We start from the raw sequence: 20,816 nt of genomic DNA on the forward strand, positions 1-20,816 counted from the left end.
CCTCCGCGTACAGCACTAATGAAGGGAAAGCCACCCAGCGGTAGCTTTTGTTTACTACAGCTGGCTGGCTTTTCCTTCATTAGTGCCGCATAAGCAAAGGCCAGCACAGGAGGGCATCCATTTCACAAAATGGATGCGCCCATGTGCTTGCTTTTGCTTATTTTGAGCTTGAATAGCTCAAAATTTTACATAGGAAGTTTTAAAAAAGAGAATGCTAGTATTTTTTTTATGTTGCCTATCTATTTTTTAAATAAACTTTTTTACTAGACCATGCCTTTAAGACACACCTTGACCTACAAGTAAGCGAACAATTTGACAACCGTATAACCCTTCTCCAGAATCTCTCTGGATTTCCCCACCACTGACTTGCTCCCAAATCTATTGGAATTGTCCGATTTTCACCAAATAGGCTGATGCATAGTGGATTGATGGGAGGAACGGTGGGAGGATTTCCAAACAATTTTGAAAGATAAAATTCTGAGGACACGGAAAGAAGTCCAAGTAATTTATTGAAAATACTGAAGCATGCTGCTAGTCACAACAACATGTGGCCACATATCATTTCTGAATCACAACCAAAACTTTGTTTTCATGTATGTTTTCCAACAAAATGCATCACACCACTTACAATACTCGTTTTGTAGCAAAGAATTAAACTATTCTCAATTTTCTTTTGTCGTAGTTAACTTGATCCTGAAGAAAACTAGCATTCAATTTAAATTACTATATACTCATTAAATAAAAGAAAAAATACAATATTTACTGCAGGAATAACACCAAAGGAAACAGTAAATGGATTTTTTTTATCTTACAACAAAGTCATCAAATCAACAAATACTAAAATGTCTAAAACATCAGCACGGAATGTTAGAGTCAAAGAATCTTGCCATGCCAGGTCATTTCGCTAATCCAAGCAAATCCTTACGTAATAGCATAAAGTAATGCTAGGACAATCCAGATTCTAAAATAACGAGTCAGGGGTCAAAGAGAATGTAAATAATTACTACTTCTGGTTTATCACTCAAGCTTCCCTTCAGCTTTAAGTGGGTGTTCAGCCTGACGCACAGATTTCCTAGATTACTGTTGAAAGTGCATTAGATGGGAATCCATTTTCAAAGATGGAGTCCAGTTAAAATAAAAACACGCACCACCCAATACTTCTGAAAGACAATATTGTTCTGGTAAGGAAAGGGTTTCCCCATTTAATAATGAGTTTTCCTTTTGTAATGCTGCTTAAAATCATTTCTTGTTGATGGCTTCAAGTAGGCGAAGCAAGTGCAGGAAGAGGTTGATGATATCCAGGTAGAGGTTGATGGAAGCCAAGATGTACTCTTCTGGGGAGAGCTTGTGCATCAGCACGTGGGTGTCGTAGATTATGAAACCACAGAACAGAAGGGCCCCCCCAGCCGCAAACACGATTTCCACCGTCTCACTATAGAAGAACAGCTGCAGTCAAAAGGAAGAGAGACAAGCAGGTCAATACTGTAATTTACATTCTTCTTTGAATTGAAAAGCATATAAAGAGGCATGCACTTCTAGCATTCGAGAATGGCGAGTGCTTGGTATTCTGAACAGACCCAAAAAGCTGAACGTAAATCAGGACTGTTATTTTGATATGCAGTTCGCACTGTAAAATTGACAGCCAGTACAATCAGCTCTCAGTGAGTAACTTGTACTTGTTAGTGTGGCCCTCCTTTTATTAACTACATGCAAAGAATGGCACATTCATTGGCAAAGAAAAGGAGCAATAGCCTCTGCACACAAGCTACTAGCTGCCCCCACCCCCAAACCACCCAGTACTATATGCACACACTTTATTCCACACCTCAGTACCACTCTTTTTACAAATTCCATCACTGAATAAAAAGGGGTGGGGGTTGCGTGCAAGCACCTGTAGGAAGGAAGTAGACTGCCAGTACAGGAGTCACTACAGAGGAACTAATACCTACTGGTGCAGCCTGTGCCTTCCTTCAGACTTCAGAGATGGATTAGAAGGATGGCAGAAGCTAAATTCAGCCAAAAAGGTTCTTGAACACTCGACCAAAAAGATCCTAATCCGGAGGAGACACCCAGCAATATGCTTTGCAGATTACATTTAGAGGCATAAGTCACCTGAACGCCACTGAAGTGGCCTTTGGCCACGAACATGGATCTTGTCCAGAAGCGGGAGCTTCTTCTGTACAGTGCATGAACTTTTATTCATTGGGCATCCAATATGCAAGAGACTACTGTGAGGGGTCAGCCATGCAAGGCGGACAACTGTTTGAGGATTGTTCAGTGCTATGCAGATGACACTCAGCTCATTTTCAGGCTACATTCAGCCACCTCTTCGCCCTCTCTCATCTCAGACTGCCTGATATCCAGGAGTGGTGTGCCGCCAATGATCTCTGCCTTAATGCCAATAAGACTGAGATTCTCCTCATTGGCACACCCGCTCCCTCCTTTCCTGTTACTCTATGGCCGGCCTCTCTTGGCCCTCTTCATACCTGTGAAGCTAAAAACCTCGGGGCCATTTTCGACTCCACACTTTCCTTCTCTGCCCACATCGCTGATGTCTCCAAAACGTCTCATTCCCACTGCACCTCCACGCTTTCCTTCTCTGCCCATATCTCCGATGTCCCCAAAAAGTCTCGATGTCCCCAAAAAGTCTCATTCCCTACTGCACCTCCACGCTTTCCTTCTCTGCCCATATCTCCGATGTCTCCAAAAAGTCTTGTTTCCTACTGCATTTCTTCAGAGGTATTCTGTAGTTCCTCCGCTTCCCCCAAAAGCTCACTGTCTCTCGAGCCCTGGTTCTCTCCAAACTTGATTATCGCAACAGCCTGTTTCTAAATCTGCCTGCTTCTACTCGCCGCCCTCTGCAATTAATCCAGAACAGGACTGCAAGACTTGTCCTTGGCCTCAAGCCCGGGGATCGTATCTCTCCAGGACTGAAATCTCTGCACTGGCTCCCAGTGGTTGCGAGGATTAAGTACAAAACCCTCTGCGTTGTCCACAAAGCCTTCTGGGGCCTTGGTCCTTAACACCTTCAACTCTCACTTCCTAAATAGCTCCCTTCTCAAGCGCTTTACTCATCCGCCTCCAACTCTCTCAGGGTCAGTCACTTCTCTAAGCAACGAGTTGGTGGTAGATCCCTTTCTTTGGCTGGGGTCTCCCTCTGGAACAGCCTCCCAGAGGAGACTCATCTCCGGTTCCGGAAGCACCTCAAAACCTCTTCGCTTCTGCTTTTTCTCATCCCCTGCTGACTTCCTGGCTGAAACTGAACCTGCACTGGTTACCAGGCCACCCTCTGATCTCAGACCCAGGGTCCCCTCCCCCCGCCAGTTGCACCCCTGCACTGTTTTCCTGGCAACCCCCGTACTGTTTTCTGTATCCCCAACAGTCCCACTACCACCTGATGTCTGCACTTATCCTTGCAGTAGCCACCAGCTGGCCGTATGTTTACCTATTGTGTAATTATTATCCCCCCCCCCACCCGCCCATGTACTGCACTTCCCCCCCTCCTGCTTCACATGCGCGATCTGAATGACACCTGGCCTAGTAGGATCGTTGTCGGTCTCCCCTCTGTTCCCTTGCCTCGTGGTGCCTTGAAACACTTGTGTATAGGAGCATTATAAATGCCATATCATGCCATTTTATTTAAGTAAAAAATGTCGTCAAATGCCTCCCTATACCTTCTCTGAGGAGGAATTCCCCGCCTGACAAAACAAAAGGAAAACACTAAATCAGGATATCTGGCCCTCAAACTAAACCTCAAAATACAAAAGAAAATATAGGGCAATTCAATTATCAACAATGATATTCACAGTTTGCTAACCTTTTAGTAAACTGGGTGAATTTGCTTCCACAGGATTCAAGGTATATTCAGCTTCAATGTTCATCAAAAGAAGTAAGGATATACATATAGGTAGCAAAGTTTCAATGCAGTTCTTGAAGTCTCAATGTTAAGGTAAAGTTCTGTTAACCAAAGTGCCATGGACGACAAAAAGTTCTTCTTGGTGAAATAGAGAATTTCCACTTCCTTAGAATAGCATCAATGTTATTCGCACCCACCATGCTTTGCCCCCACCTCCAATTATCCAAGAAGGCTCGACAGTTGATAAGAACTAGTGAAACACCAAGATTAGGATTCACAATAGGTATGTTTGTCAGGATGACTTTGCAGTGCTACTGCTTCTACTTTAACGTCTACTACAGTTTACCACGAGGATAGCATTCCACTTCATTTGTACTACTCAAGTCTTGCAACTACTGACAATCAAATATACCACCATAGTTTCAGTACTTTGTGATTCAAGACAGGTTTTGACAAAATTCCCTTTAAGGTACTTCAACCTCTTCAAATAGGCAAGGCACTCTTCCTCTGAACATCCCTCTCCACAAGGAGCAGCCTCTTCTCTTTGCCTCGCTTGTCTCAGTCTACAACCATGACAATTTTAGTATCTTTCACTTAGAGCAGTTTTCAGGTAGAAATTCACTTTCAGGCACTTCAAGTAGACAAGGCACTCCCTCTAAACAGAGGGGCAGCCTCTTTGATTTCCTGTCTGCATACCACAACAACCCAAGATTGCCTTTAGGAACCACTTCTCTCCTTCTCCAACTGTCTGTGGCAATATATGTTGTGTCAACTTCATGTAATCTGCATAAACTGCAAGGTTTCCCTTCGCCTCTCTGCCAACTGTTAACCAATTACCCAGCAGCTTTGGTGCCACTCTTGGTTTCAGGTAATGCTTGCACACTTGTATCTTAGGCAAGAGTGAGCTTCTATTGCGCTCGCAGTAATTGTTAAATCTTTTTCTAGCTTTGAGAAAGGCTGCTTTCAATCTCAATAAGGGAATACTCTGGGCATGAGTAATGCTTGCGCCTTCTCCAACTGCAGATACAATGTGTAAGCACTCAACTTCTTTTATGAACAATGGTTGTTTGAATAAAGAGTTAAGTTCACTTCAATTGGAAAACAAAATCAGGCACAAGCGACCACCTCTACACAGGTTCAAGTTCCAACAATGGGTTTCCTCAACGTTCATTCTGCTTAATGTGAGACATGCAACAGCTTCTTCATAAAGTTTAAAGGACTTAATAATGGCTTTCAGCAGCACTTGCTTTCATGCGACAAAGATTTCTAATCACACGCGAGTGCCATTTTCCATTGTTCCCTTGTTAGGAATGCAACTAACAACTTCAGCTTTCTTCTGCTTCTACGCGAGTGAAGATTAGACTGGATACTGTTGCCGGCAGTGCTCACGCAAAGAATCAGAACACCAGATTCTACTCACCAGCTTCCTGTGATCCTTGTTCTGCGGGTTGCTCGAGGAGCACAACTTCTACTGCTTCTGGCTTCACAGGGACCCACACCCTTCCTTGCTGAAGGGGGTCTCTGGTCCGGACACTCGATTAAGGAGCCCCTCTCGCTTCCAAGACCTGCGACTCATCCACAGCTCCTCACCTCTTTCCTGGGCTGCAACCACTGCAATCAGGCTCACATGGAGGAAAGGCAGTCTTCCTGCATGCCTTCTGCTGTGCAGTCTCTGCACCTCAGATTTGGGGGGTGGGGCGGGGTCGCAGTATCCTCTCAGAACAAGCAGGTGAAATCTGCTGTATCAAGGTTTTGGAGTCACTCTGATTCTCCCACTTCTGCTTGGTTTGTCAACACTGCCTACTTTCTGTCTCTGCTACTACTGCACATACTCCATTCACAGTTCCAGCTCCTTCCAACTGCCTGCACCTGAGGGGGGCCGTTTATGCCCCCATGGTTCCTTCAGGCATGGGCTGTTAGGCTTAATTGCCCTACTGCTGCTACAGCATGCCTATTCCTCGTCCCAGTATTCATGGGATTATTGGACTTAAGTCCTCAACAAAGTTAGTTCTTTTCTCGATTTTAATGGTAGATTTATTTCCCTTACAATCTTTTAAAGATGGACTTTCAAAATGTGTTGTTACAGACAAAGCCATTTTACTTAAAGGCAATATTTCTAGATCCTTTTACATGATACCTTTGGGAGTAAGGAGAATTCTTATCCTGAAATATCTTGAAGGGTCTTTCTGTAGTTGAGGCTTGTTCAGGTTTTATGGAATGTGTGTCCAAAGCCACAAATCGCATAGGTGGTTCAAATACATCATAATGACAATAAGTAATTACCCGTTTTGGTAACCTTGAAAGGTTTTCCCTTTCAAAGGACAAATACTGTGTCTCATCCAACAAGATCTCCTTACCACCCTGGGCCTTGTCTCCTCCAAGGTGTTCCTCCCGCAGTTACCACCCCAAAGGTCAGGATCAGGAAGCGTCTGCATTTCCCCAGCCACCTGGGAGGAAACTTCAGCCAGGGTTTCAGTGAGGGATCCATAGGATTCACCACACTACCCAAAAGGCAAAAGGTGATTGAAGTCCGTTTTCCAGGAGAGTACACCAAAAGGACAAAAAGCAATACAAAACATGGAGGTGCTGAACTCTATAGAGTATTTCAGAGATGTTCTGGTTTAGGAGGATGATTTTAGAACAAAATAAATTTGTTGATCTCAAACTATTTCTACACAAAACTGAAGGATAGGCCCTCAGAACCACTTTGTCCTTACAAAACAGTGCACAACTTCATGGCTGATGAGTCTTGACGCGCACTTGCAGATCTTGAAGATGTGATGAAGTCTAAGAACGCTGTCATCTAGTTGAGTAATTTGAGATCGTTCATGGCCATGCTCTCTAATAGTTTGTGCATTGGAGGTGGTACCTGTTATGAAGAGGCTGGCGCAGTCAGGTAAAACATGTAACAGTATTTATTTAGGTTACATATAAGGGAAGAAGACCCCCAACACTCAGAGGCTCCTCTCCTTCAACACTTTCCTCCAACTGACCCACTTAGAACAATATCCGTAAGATGCAACCAGAACATTCCATGACATCACACAGGGTTGAGACATCATCATATAGGGAAAGCATTGAAAGCTCCCTGCTTCCCTTAAGACATCACAACACATCTCCCCCTTTTTTTTTTTAACTTCTCCTATGAGCTTAAACCTTTAATTCAAATGAAAAATCACACGCACCATTCCCAAACAAACGAAACACACCAACTAACAACAAGACACAGCAGCAACAGTCCCATGACGTTCCACTCATCTATACATGGGCTCTCCTCACAGTGGCAATTCTATCCTTATTCCACACTTGCCCTCCGGTCACACGTACAGCCCCTTTCATGACTGCCACGACCCTGACAGGATCCGAATACAGAGATTCTCCTTTCCTCTTGACGACTCCCTTCCTTATCCTGACCCAATCTCCACACTCCACGCGCAATTCTTTCTTCCCTCTCTTGCGATTTTCGCGCATGACCCATTCGGATTTCTTCTTCACCAGTGACTTTCTTACTTCATCAACGACCAGATCCATTTCTCTACTCCTACCAAGCCATGGCGGACATGCCATGGAATATGGCTTCCTGCCCCTCATAAGCTCGAACGGGCACAGACCTGTTGTCGCATGAGGTGCCATCCTCAAAGCCCATATCCTACTCTGTATCATGGCTATCTTATCCTGACCACACTCCTCACCCATCCGAATACTCTCCATCACACACCTATTCATTCTTTCAACTACCCCGTTGGATTCGGGATGGTACTATGAAGTTCTTTTGTGGTCAACTCCACACCTCCTTAAATAACTGGTAAAGTTACCACATATGAACTGGGGACCATTGTCCGTCAATATACTTTCCGGTAGGCCTTCATTGGCAAAAATCTCCTGCAATGTCTTTATCATACTCTCTCCAGTGATATTTCTCACAATCTTAAAATGCACCCATCTAGAAAACAGGTCTACGACCAGAACAATGAATTTTCCTCGACCATAACCTAACTCCACAGGACCTAGAATATCCATAGCTATCTCACTCCATATCCTTGACGGGAGGTCCACATCCACTAACGGTTGCTTCTTGGCCACAACTCCCTTGCCACTCTTGATGCAAAATTGACAATTAGCTAAGTAATTTTCAATCTCTCTATCAAAGCCAGGCCACCAATATTCTTGTCTCAACACCCCTTTGGTTTTTGTAACGCCTATGTGACCACAATGCGCTAACTCTATCACCTTTTTCCTCAACCCTATCGGGACTACCGCTCTTCCCCACCTGAATAAAATCCCATCCATGACAGACAACTCATCCTTCACTTCCCAAAACGGCTTCACCCCCTCTGCCAGATTCACTTTATTCAGCCATGCCGTTGACACCACATAAGGAATTACCTTGCTCATGGTCTCATCTTTCTTCACCTCCTCCAACCACTCCTGTTTGGACACAATACCGTCGGTATTGATAAATACTAAATCCATTTCTTCACTGTCCCCAACGTCAGAATCAGCAACTCTCACCCTCGACAAATTATCCGTGAATATGTTATCCTTTCCTGGAATGACCTCCATCTTAAAACCATGTGTCTGCATCCTGGTGACCCAACCTGCCACTCTACGGGAAACTTTATCTAGGCCCTTGCTTTCGAATATAGCCTTAAGAGGTTTGTGATCTGTGCGGATTACAAATTCTACTCCCCACACAAAATTCCTGAATCGTTCTACAGCCCAGAAGCACGCCAATGCCTCCTTTTCAATAACCAAATATCTCATCTCTGCTCCCTTGAGACCTCTCGATGCATGTGCTATCACCTCTTCAGACCCATCTTCCTGCTTCTGAGATAATACCGCCCCGAGTCCATACTCACTAGCATCTACAGTAATGATAGACAGTCTTCTCGTGTCAAAACATCCTAGAGGACGGGCTAAGTTTATATCTTCCTTTATTCTATTAAATTCCAAGTCACACTGACTATTCCACACAAAATCAACACCTTTCCTCAGAACTTTTCTCATCTCTTGCACTTTGTCAGCGTAATTTACCACAAATTTTTGATAAAATTCCGTCATTCCGAGAAAAGACCTCAATTCACTCTTATTGCAAGGTCTCTCCACTCTCCTTATGGCATTTACCATCTCCTCTTTGGGTCTAATCCCGTCCCCCGATACTTCATGTCCCAAATAGTCCACATTTGTCACGGCAAATTTGCACTTCTCTTCTCTCAGCGTAATACCCCTATCCTTAAATATCTTTAACACTTTGTATAGATTCCCATCATGCTCCTCCAAAGTCACTCCACTCACCAAGACATCATCTTGAAAACAGAACACGCCCTTCACTCCTCTCAAAAGGCGATCCATTATTTTCTGAAACACAGAGGAGGCAGATGCCAACCCAAAAGGCATCCTCCTAAACTGGAACACTCCCTCATGCGTCACAAACGCTGTAACTTTTCTGCATGTCTCCTCTAACTCCACCTGATGATAGGCCGACGTCATATCTAGTTTGGAGAAATACTTCCCCCCACCGACCATGGTCAGCAACTCACCCATGTTGGGTAGCGGGTGCCTGTCCACTAACACGCACTTATTCAACTCACGCATATCCACACACAATCTTATGTCCCCTGAACTTTTCTTCACTACTACGACTGGGGAAACCCATTCAACACCCCCAGCTCTCTCGATCACTCCTGTCCTTAACAATTTCTGCAATTCTTGTTTAACACTATCTCGCAAGGCAAAAGGCACTGGTCTGAGTTTGGCTACAGTGGGCACACTCCCGCTTTTTAGCAATATTTGATGTTGAAAGCCCTTTATTCTTCCCAAGGTCTCATCAAACACTTTACCAAACTCTCTCGGGTACTTGCAGGATATCGTGGAAGCCTCTGACACTTGCAAAACTTGCTTGGGGTGGTTGGGGTCTAGTCTGATTCCTAAATTCTTCTGCTCTCTCCATCCCAATAAGGATTGTCCCTTTTTTTGTTACATACACTTTCCCATCACAACCGCGACCTTTAACCTCAAATCTACTCCACACATATCCTAGTAAATCAATCTTATCTTGGTTGTAGCCTCCCGGATTTATGTCAGGTTCAGACAACGCTGACACCTTCCCCTTCATCTCGTCTTCAAAAACACTCCTGGACACTAACGTAACTTTTGATCCTGAATCTGCCATCATTGATACCTTACACCCATTCACTGCCACCACGGCATAGGGACGCTCACAATCATCAGTGTTTCCACCACTGGCTACAACATTAACTGTGTTCACAATAACATTTGTCAATGCCAACGCAGTGTCTTCTTCTGACGATTCTCCATCATCCTCATCCTCCACAAACAGGATCTTCCTTTGCCCCGTTTGGCCAAATTGATAGTTCTTGCAACACGTGGAAATATGTCCTCTCCTTTTGCATTTATTGCATACCGCCTTTCGCCCTGGGCACACTACAGAGGATGCAAAGTGCGTCGCACTGGCACATCGATAACACAATCTCTCGCCCCTTTTTTCCTCTCTCTTTTCGCTTCTCTGTGCCGACACTTGGTTTCTTTTCTCTTCTGCGTTGTTCCTCTCCTTCTGCTTGTTTCTTCCTTTCCTTTTGTTCTTTCCTTCACCTACATTCAGCACCTCCTGCCTGTTTTCCTTAGGATCACTTCCTTCAGTCTTGGAGAGCTTGGCAACACATGCCAGCGAGTGCTCTACACGGTTGGCCAAGTCCAATACTTCATCCAAATTTGGCTCGTCCTTCAGCCAAAGTTCCTCACGTATTTTATTCGAGTGGCAATGCATCATGAATTGATCGCGGATATGCTCATCAAAACTTCCTTGAAATTTGCACGTCAGTGCAAGGTGACGGAGAGCGGTGACATAGTCTTCGACAGATTCCCCGTGAGCCTAGATCCGCATGCGGAAGTTATACCGCTCCAAAATTGTACTTCTCTTGGGGTTGAAATGTTTATCTAATTTGAGCAGAGCTGATTCAAATTCATTCAAGTCATCTCCACTTCCATCACCTACCATCTGAGGAAGTGTCTCGAAAATCCTCTGTCCCTCATAACCTAGGAAGTGCAATAGCAATGCCACTTTTCTTTCACTAGAATATGCTGTTCCGCCAGCTGCCCTCATATAGTGCATAAATCCTTTTCGCCACTGGGGCCAAGCAATCTTCGCCGCACCTGGAGTGGCCATGAAAATGGGCGGGCCAGATATGCCAGGTAATGCTGCCATGCTTCTGTACGAAAATATACTTCTCCTAGCTCGATCCTTGCAAGGTTTGTTGCACCAGTTCAACAAGTCGTGTATCCGCCGTGACAGTTCACCTTTGGAACTCAACGTAGTAAGAGATCATTTTTCTCTTTGTCATCTGCTAGGGACATATGGTAGCGAAGTCCGGCGTCTTCCCTACGCTGGCGAGTGTGAGTGTGGGCCGGGATCAGCAGGAGCGCTAACCGGAGTTGAAGGCACTTACTTGCACAAACGTTGCAGGGACACGGTGGTCACTCGACGCTTCGGAAGCGGAGCGACCTTCCCTGAGGCCGTGATCACTCGACGGCTGCTCGGCGCGCTGCTAGAAAGCGGTGCAGCCCTCCTTGAACCTCTCCCACGGCAGCTTCGGTCGTTTCTTCAGGGACGCCGGAATGGGGCCTCAGCATCCGCCGTTGTGTGTGGTGGGCCGCTCAACGCAAAGAGGAGGCGGAGCAGCCCACTGCCAGTCGTTTACTTCTCTGGCGGCGCCGACACTTCTCCCGGCAGCGGCTTCTACCTCACGGAGCACTTCCAAACTCCGTCCTCCAGGCTGCTTATGGGAGGCACGGGCGGAGCAGACGTCGGGGCGATGCGATCGCCTGCTGCAGGCCGCGACTCGACGCTGGCAGATGCTGGGGGTCTCCTTTGACCTGTCTGCGGGACCTCAACCATCCCATCCTCGTCGCCATTGTTATGAAGAGGCTGGCGCAGTCAGGTAAGACATGTAACAGTATTTATTTAGGTTACATATAAGGGAAGAAGACCCCCAACACTCAGAGGCTCCTCTCCTTCAACACTTTCCTCCAACTGACCCGCTTAGAACAATATCCGTAAGATGCAACCAGAACATTCCATGACATCACACAGGGTTGAGACATCATCATATAGGGAAAGCATTGAAAGCTCCCTGCTTCCCTTAAGACATCACAACACTACCAAGATAATCAGATCCCATCTAGGGTAGAAATGTCTCGCCACAGTGTACAGCAGCAATGGACCTCAGAGGTGATGCTTGATCACTGGATTGAGCAAACAAAACACCTCAGATTTTCCATATACATAAACGGTGGTCAGGTATGACCTACGGGTCTCAACCTGTTTGCGTGTGGCCACAAGATGAGTCAGAAAGAAAAACAGCACATATTTAGTAATGGACATGGAGGAGAGATGTGTCAGGATCCCATGGCACATTTACAGATGTTCAAAGAGACATTGCACTAGAAAACTCATTAAGAAGAGTAAAGTAAACATTTATTTTTTAGTCTTCATCATCAGATATTTATGTAAGAGAATTGGTTGAGTGATGTTTGGGTCATGGTTCTGATTTACACTTGTTAATATCAATATAAGTTTCCTTAATGATAAATCATTCAGGAAGTGCCTATTTCCCCAAGTCAAGATGGAGGTTCATTTCTTCAACAATGATTGGAGAAGTATTGTGAGGTAGTTTGGAACATTCACCAGAATTCTAAACTGCCATTCATTCCAGTTCCCTTAGAGGAAGGTTGCAATTATTTTAGCTCTGTAGAAAATTAACTTTAGTAATCTATAGAAACTTTTGTGAGAAGAACAAACTACTGAGAAGATAAAGATACTTCAAGTAGAATTCATCCAGCGTTTAAAGAATAATCATCAATACAGATGAAGCAAGCTAAGTCAATAAGTGGAAAACACTTATTTGTCATCAATATAATATAAGTAATCTACAGATTTCGAGTCAAGACGTTACTTTGAAAAGAATTTTGAAACTGTTAATTCTACAAAGCTATGAACTTTCATGTGCTCTTTTGCTCGTGTTGTTTACCGGCTGGTAAAAGTAAAACGTTTGTTTCTTTGCAATTGCGGCTGCATTTACATTTTATCTTTATTGAAGTTATAGCTGGAATAGTATTTCAGAAATAGTATATTTTGTTAGCAGTTTTAACCTGTGATTTCACATAGTTTGTTTGCATTTAACAATATTAACTTAACGAAATCTATATTTGAATTCCTCGGGTGCGCGGTAATTTCGTCATAGATTTATTTTTGAGTAAAGGACCTGTTGGCGTGTATCGTGCGTCCTATCGGGTGTACCTTTTACTTCCTGGTTGTGACATTTTCACATTTATCTTGTGCATCGTTTCGTGGAAGTATTTACTGAGTGACCGAGAGTGAAGGTTTCTGTGGCGTCGAGTCTTCAGTATTTTGTAGCACGGATTCAGATTCATCTGGGAGCACGGTTCCACATTGGAGTGCGCAGTTCCTCGTCAGAGTGCGCGGTTCCTAATTTGTTTGCGCGGTTCCTAATTTGTTTGCGCAGTCCCTCTGCGTCGTGATTTCGCTTCGATTCTTAATGAGAGCACATCTTCATTCAAAGACTCGCGTTTCTTCATTTGAGTAGAAGGTATGAGTACGCTACTTCCGGATGGCAATAGCAGCGTGTATCCCCATCAACACCTGTTCTTCAGCTAATTGAACCTTACTAAAGAAGAAAAGATAAATTAACTATTTATTGTGAATCGCCTGCATAAAGAATCTAACAAGAACATTTTTGATTCACAAATTCTAAAATATTTTTTGAATGATTTTTGGACAATTTAATGCTTCACAATAAACTAAGATCCATGTGACTATAAGTTTGAGAAAAAGAAGAATTCAGAGAAGATATACTTAAAGATTCAGCATAAATACCTAGCTATAATAATAAAGCCTATCTGCTATCAAGCATAGGCTGCAGGTATATACATTTCTTTAATTGAAAACATAAAAGCAGTAGTTTAATTTCAGTGAAGAGTAATATTAATAGTATAGTATTTGTGTTTAGATTTTCACAGACACGACACTGAAGAACCATCTATTCAGTAATCCAGTTCCAGATGGTAAACCAGTAGTCGAGAGATCTACATAGAAAACCAGTGAAGATCTGCTTTTGTTTTGTTCTCCATTCCCCTTTCCCCTTGGGTTTGACAGCTTAGTAATTCTATCTTTTGAGAGATTGTTGCGCGGGCACACTTTGGGGGTCTGGTGGGCCAGCATCACTCCTGCAGGAAGATTCAAGACTGGACCTTGACAAGATGCCATTGATTTTCCATTGACCAGTGAAAGTAACCCACCTGCTCCTGTACGGAATTCTTGTTGGCTACTACCTGAACACTTAAGAGGCATTAATATAGCCGACCAATAACTTCAGGTATTCAAAAATGAATTCAGAAGACACCGTTCAGATAAACTCTGGTTGCAGAGAGTGGTGCAATACCAGTCCTTGCTAGTTTGGTAGCAGGTCCAGTTTCTGAGTAGGCAGGAAGGGGCTGTGCAACCGACTTATATAGGAGGACTGATTCATATACCTTTTTCAGTCAGTTGGGTAGAAGCAACCTGCACCCTGTGCCCACCAGAGTTTGCATGACATTTTGGAGAAGTGAAGGACAAAGTCAAGAAAAAGGTATCTCCCAGAGAGCAAGGGCATTTAGCTATCCACAATACATAACAGCTGCAGTTGGTGTTCTAATGCGCCAAAAAAAGATTAACTGATGGATCTCTTCAAGATGGAGCCCATGGCCTTCCAGTGCAGCTTTCAGGGACGTGCAGGGGGGGTGTAGGTGGAGCAGGTTCGTGTGCAGGAGCTGGAGGTGCGCATGCAGGAGATGTGTGTGAACACTGGCCATCCGGTTGGTATACGTCAGACACAACTGAAGATCCTCCACCACTTCTGATGGAAACCTCTCGTGATTGATGGACCACCATGTCCATCTCCTGTGCAGTAATGTATACAGGACCACAATGACAGGCTACAACGTGACATAATGTCCTCAAGCTATAAAAGGTAACAGCCCTAAGAGCCAAGCAGCAGAAGTCGATCTTCCTGAGAGCCTCAAGCAGTTCCTGCGGAGGAAAGGCTCTGGCCCTCACCATGTTCAAGACTGCACAGATTAAGAGCATTTTCTGCATGGGGCATCAACGATCAATTCAGTGGTTTGGTTGAGAGATACAATTGGAAAGGTCTGGTCACAACAGACAAGAGCAAGACTGCGGCATGCTCCTGTGTCAACGCCCTAAACAAAAGGAGTGGTAAACATCTCCTGTAGATGAAGATGATGAGCCATTATCTCCGTAAAGACACATGGTCTGCGCAAAGCCCAAAATGAAGACTTTACATTGGAAAGGTTTCTCCTGGCCTGCAACCCAAGCAGCAATCTGTACAGGGACAAATAGGAACGTTCCATGCCAATCACGGTTTGTCAGATGTGTGGCATGCAGTGATTCAGCTTCCTGAAAAGATGCGACCATTTACTGCATCTTGACATGCTCTTTCGGAATGCACAGTTTGTAACTGCTGGAGCTTTAGTCAGAATGGTCTGCAGTTTTCCAGTCTCATCACTGCAAAGAAGAGAAAATAGAAGCTTTGTCCCAGTCTCAGCAGAAAAGGCCCCTTCACTGGCATTGAAATCCCACAAGGTCTGGAATTCCATCATCGGCCCTGTTTTCGCTCACACAATGACGATAGGTGGTGGGGGGGGGGGGGGGGGGGGGAGTGGAGAAAAGTGCCTGAAACCTGCATCAATGGCCAGAACGTGTTTAATTTATTTTGGGATCTTGTAGCGCACCCATGCAATCTGATGGAGTTATGTGTGGCTGTACATAAAAGTCTCCACCCTGAAGAGCTCCTTCCCATCAAGACCTTATTGTGAGCCTCCTGTGAGAGGTATAGATTGAAGTCTTGCTTATCAAGGATATAAAGGAAAGGTTTAGCTTTGTATACAGTCTCATCATTGTACTGCACTGGAAGATCAGGGTGTGTCCATATATGCCCAATTGCGACAGCTAAGAAATAAAGCTATGGGGTTGGATCACTAAGACCGGTAGAGGTGGAGACAGATGCGTCTCTAAAGGCCTTGTGTTGCAATCAATAGAGATTGCAAAATCACCCGTATATGGGGGTTAAACAAGATCTCCATGAATAGAGTCTTGATTTAATCCCTCATCCACCCAGAGGTTATCAATTTAGCCATAAATCCTTCCAATAATTGCCTCCAGCGAGGTAACCGGCAAAGGCCCCAAAACCAAAATGGCAAAGATGTCCATCAGTGTCATATGTTATTTGGTACCCACCAGAGGGTTTTGGGGAGGAGGTGGCAAGAAGTGTCAGGTGTGGCCAACGAGTACAATGGCATTGACATTATGATGGGAGCGCAGATGATAAACCCAAACATCTCTTTGGGGCTGATATGGAGAATCCATATTCAAAGCGGTCTCCTAGGTTGAATGCCCTACACAATGACTGAGGCTTGCTTCTTCCCCTCAGTCAAATGCCCTCCTTATTGCAGTTTTAGGAAACCTGTCCTACACCTGCAGTGGAGACCATGCTTTAGAACATTCTTAAAGATGAACCATAGTTTCCTGGACTTACTGGTGTTTGTGAGCAGGAGCCTCCAACTCAGAAGGCAAACTGTGCCCACCACACTTGCGAGTGGTGTGGAACCATATTTGCACCAGTGTCTTAGAATGACGGTGAAAGCCCTCAGGGGCAATCTAGGATTTTGAGAAGAATGCTGCCAACAAAAATATCATTGATAAAATACAAAGAATACAAAATAACGCCCTAAGAGCAGCCCTGAATACCCCCAGGAGAGAACACATCTCTGGCGCTAGAAGAGCGGTTCACTGGCTAAAAATATCTGACAGGATACATCTAAAAACAGTCTCCCTTACCTCCAAAAGCTTAAACAACCAGGCCCCACCCTACCTTGCTGAAAGGATAAATAGAAGATCATCCACACAGCCAACTAGAACAGCCAATGAACGCCTAGGTTCAAACGCGTCACAGTTGGAGGATCTAGCTTCCCAGTTATTGCAGCACAAACTTGGAATGCACTACCGCATGACCTCAGAATGGAACAACCATCTCCTAAATTCAGACTCAATGTAATTAAATGGCTACGAACTAATGACTGTTAGCCTACCTCCTAAGTACCTGCTTATTCTCAAATTGTCGTGTATATTTTATGCTCTTTTGTACACATTATGTAACTAAGCTTAAGTTGTCTTGACCTTTACTGTGCTACCTAATGGGTTTGGCGCGCAATACCAAATAAATAAACAATGCCTCAGTGCACACCCTGGAAGCGGAGTGCAAGCTCATGGGACCTCCATAAAGTATCTGGGTGAAGTCAGGTGAAGGAGCCTTTCCAGGCTACGGACCAATGAACTCGAACATCTAGGCAGGCCCATGCAGGATGAAGACTATTTATTTTAATTCTTCTTAACACGCAAGAACGCCTGAGGGCCTCAAGGCGCACAAATATGACAGACAGAAGACAGCAAACAGAACAGTGAAACAGCATCAAAAAAGTGTGAACTAAATCTAGGGAACCCTGAAGAGAAAAGTTTTCAACTTCTTTTTGAAGTCGGCAAGAGACGCAATCATTTTCAGATCCAATGGTATGGAGTTCTAGGTGGCGGGAGCCAAGACATCGAACATTGTCTTCCCATATTTGGCCAAGCAAAATCTGGGTTGGCTGAGTTTAGCCTGGTCAAGTGACCCAAGATCGTGATGGCACATAACGCTCAATGCGCTTGGATAGACAGGCGGTGCAAGGGTGAAGCCCTTGAAGGTGAGAGTCAAGATCTTAAAAGGAAACCGTGCTTCACAGGCAGCCAGTGCAGGTTTCATCTGGCTTCAGTGAAAGACTGCCGCCTGAGGATGCCTAGCACTGCTCCAACCGCAGCATTGTGTGACCTGAAGGGCGGCAAGAATGGACCGAGCAGTGCTTGCCAAAAGACTATTGCAATGGTCAAGCCTCAAGTCGATTAAAGGTGGAGGCTAGGATGGACATTTTTTTTTTTTTTACAGATAAACGGACGCAGGTAACCCAGCTGTTTGTTAATCCAGCCACAAGAGGCAGAGGTCTTGGCTACATGTTGACTCATAGTAAGCTCAGAGTCGAGCATAATGTGAAGCGTTTTGACGTGCTTAGCCACAGGAAGGGTGACATTGGAAATGGAAAAGGTGGCATACTCCGGGCTGATATTTTTGAGCATGTGATTGGAGACAGTGATAATAATCTCGGTCTCACCAGTGTTGCGGGCCATGGCATTCGCCACCATCCACGAATCAATGATGGCACTGATGGCCTCAGAATCCGGAGTTTAAATGCCTGAAAGTTAAAGGATGACCTGGGTGTCATCGGCATAATTAGTATTACGGACACCCAGGTCGTCTAGCATCTTGAGGAGAGGGAGAATGTACATGTTAAAGAGTGAAAGCGAAGAGCCCTGCGGAAAACCCCACGCAAGTAAAGTAGAGGAAGAGCAGGCATCATGAATGGCAACTCGAGCATTGCGAGGACCCAGAAAGGAGACCAACCACTGTGTAGAAAGACTAGAACAGCCCACTAGTGATGCAGCCTAGATGCCAGCAACTCGTGGTCGACCAGATCAAAAGCGGCCGAAAGAGAGTAACATGAGAAGTGCTGGATGACCACGATCGATAATGGCTGACAGATTGGACTCAAGTCAGATTCATCACCGTCAGAAGAAAGGGCATGTTAGTAATAGTTAGGCGGTAGTGCTTGGGCTAAAGGGGTCAAGATTATCTTTAAGAAGCAGTGTAATCCATGCTGCTTTCAGATCAATTGGCACCCGACCCTCCAGGAAGGATTGGTTGATAAGCTCGGTAACCCAAGGGCCGATGGTGTTGAGGCAACCAACCACCTGGAGGGACAGGCATCGCTCTTGCAGGTGGTCCGTTTCATTTCAAGAATGATCTTAGTCACTTCCGCCACCATGCAGGAAGTGAAGGAAAACATAAGCTTGGGGGTAGTTTGTTGATCTGTGGGGACCATGCTAAATGAGGATAACAGGAGAAGGTGTAGGAACAGGAGTATCATAAGAGACGCTGGACTCCAGATGAGAGGCAATTTTAGCTGTAAAAGCGTCATGGATGGTTTGGCACCATGCAGAATCTTGGAGAAAGCTGGTCTTAATATGAGTATTGCAAGAGTTCCTTGGAACTTGATTTAGCTTGTGAAATTCTATTGTTGTAATACGTGGATTTGGCTAGAGTGACGGCAGCCTTGAACTTTTTTTACTGGCAGTTTGTAAACAGCAAGCAGGGCTGGTGAAAGCTGCTTACGCCAGGCGCGCTCAGCTGCTCTCCCGCGGTGCCCAAGAGCGAGGATGTCGTCGTTGAACCAATGATGGGACAAGGTTCCGGACTTGACGAGCCTGGTGGTAATGGGAGCAAGATCATCCATAAGAGAATCAATGGTGGCTTTTATGTGAGCTGAAAGGACAGGCACACTGTCAGTTCTGTATGTCGCTGAGCCTGCCTCTCAGTGCCAGCCAGAGTCTGATGCGTACGTTTGAGACTTTTGACCCTAATAAATGGTCTAGGAATGGAGTCCACTCTAGGGGGCGAAGCAGGTAGATTGACGGAGAGAGTAAGCAAAGAATGGTCCAACCAGGGGCACAAAGCAATGGATGGAGTGGAAGCTGACACCTGTTGTAGTAATATCCAATCAAGAATATGCCCCCCCCGCCCCAATGTGTGGGCTCCATAACTTGTTGGGGTTAGCCAATAGTAGAACGTGCAGCTAATAATGACTGGGCGGCTTTATCAGTTGGCACACTGGCCCAGAGGTTAAAGTCACCCAGCAAAACAACTGGTGCATTACCGCCACAGCCGTGAGTAAGTGCATCAGCAGTTCTTCAAAAAATTGGGGTGTTTTAGGTGGGCGATAAACAACAATGATAGTGTGAGGGGTATTGTCATGAATTTTTAATTTGACCACCAACAATTCGCACTCAACCTGAGAAATACGAGGCGATAGGTGAGATTGAAGTGTATTCTTAAAAATGTAAGGCAACACCCCCCACCCTTGGCATCTTTACAGTCAGCCTGCCGGAGCAAATAAACAGGGGGACCGCCAAAGTAGCCTCGTTTCAAATGGCGTAATTGAGCCAAGACACAGCGATAGCCAGCAGATCATAGCTGGACTGTGTGTGAGACATGAGGGAGCGTGTATTGAGAAGAGACACCACCAATGGGTGGTCGGGCAGGCCATTTTTAAGTGGCAGAGGCCTCGTAGGATTTGAGAGGGCGGCAGCCAAATATCTATTAGGACCCCTTTTGGCATAAGACACATTGTAACAACAGCAAATGAAGAATGGGCACACTTAAAGGTAAACTGCCAGGGCAGTGTGCCTACCTGCTGCGAGGGAGAGAACAGAGCAGCCGGGAGCAAGCCGGACGCAAAAAGACGATAACCGGCCTCTGCAAACGCGCCAGCACAGATGCACTGCCGGCGGAATTTAGAGGACCGGGGAAGCTGGCTAAGGTAGTTCCAAAGAACTACTGAATAGTAACGCGTGTCACGTGGACTAAATCCACAGCACTCTCGCTAGAATACTTAAAGGCAACTAAATGTCAAATGCTGCTATGTTAACCTAATCGCAGTTCTTACTGCTTTGAGACAAGCTTTAGACCACAGAATATGCAAGTAAGCAATGCAGGCAAAATATAAACTGCCGTCACACACGCTGATCATTCAGTGAATGCACACAGTATCACAGTAATACAGACATTCCACATGGATGTAACGTTACAAAGGTAAAAGAAAAGGAACCATCACAAGTATACCTTGAAGGGCTTCAGAGCTTACTCCGATATCCAGTGAAATTGGTGGGTTAATTTTGGAAACCAAATTTCTATGTGCTCTCCGACCATCATCCTGCACTGTT

At 45.0% G+C, this 20,816-nt stretch overlaps 1 protein-coding gene across 2 annotated transcripts in view; it reads right to left on the reverse strand.

Annotated features, from left to right (window-relative positions):
- Positions 1-491: 491 nt before the first annotated feature.
- Positions 492-20,816, reverse strand: part of TMBIM4 (transmembrane BAX inhibitor motif containing 4) — a 57,717-nt gene continuing 37,392 nt past the window's right edge. Inside the window, exon 7 of one of the 2 annotated variants that reach the window (XM_069629758.1) lies at positions 492-1,446. In XM_069629758.1, the coding sequence (XP_069485859.1) occupies positions 1,240-1,446 (207 nt within the window). In that variant the 3' untranslated portion in view covers positions 492-1,239. Of the gene's footprint in view, positions 1,447-12,328; positions 13,561-20,816 lie in introns of those variants that run through there. The other variant, XM_069629759.1, reaches the window with a different exon arrangement.

Source organism: Ambystoma mexicanum, chromosome 12 (genome assembly GCF_040938575.1).
Source record: "Ambystoma mexicanum isolate Mex_15411 chromosome 12, UKY_AmexF1_1, whole genome shotgun sequence".
NCBI lineage: Eukaryota > Metazoa > Chordata > Amphibia > Caudata > Ambystomatidae > Ambystoma > Ambystoma mexicanum.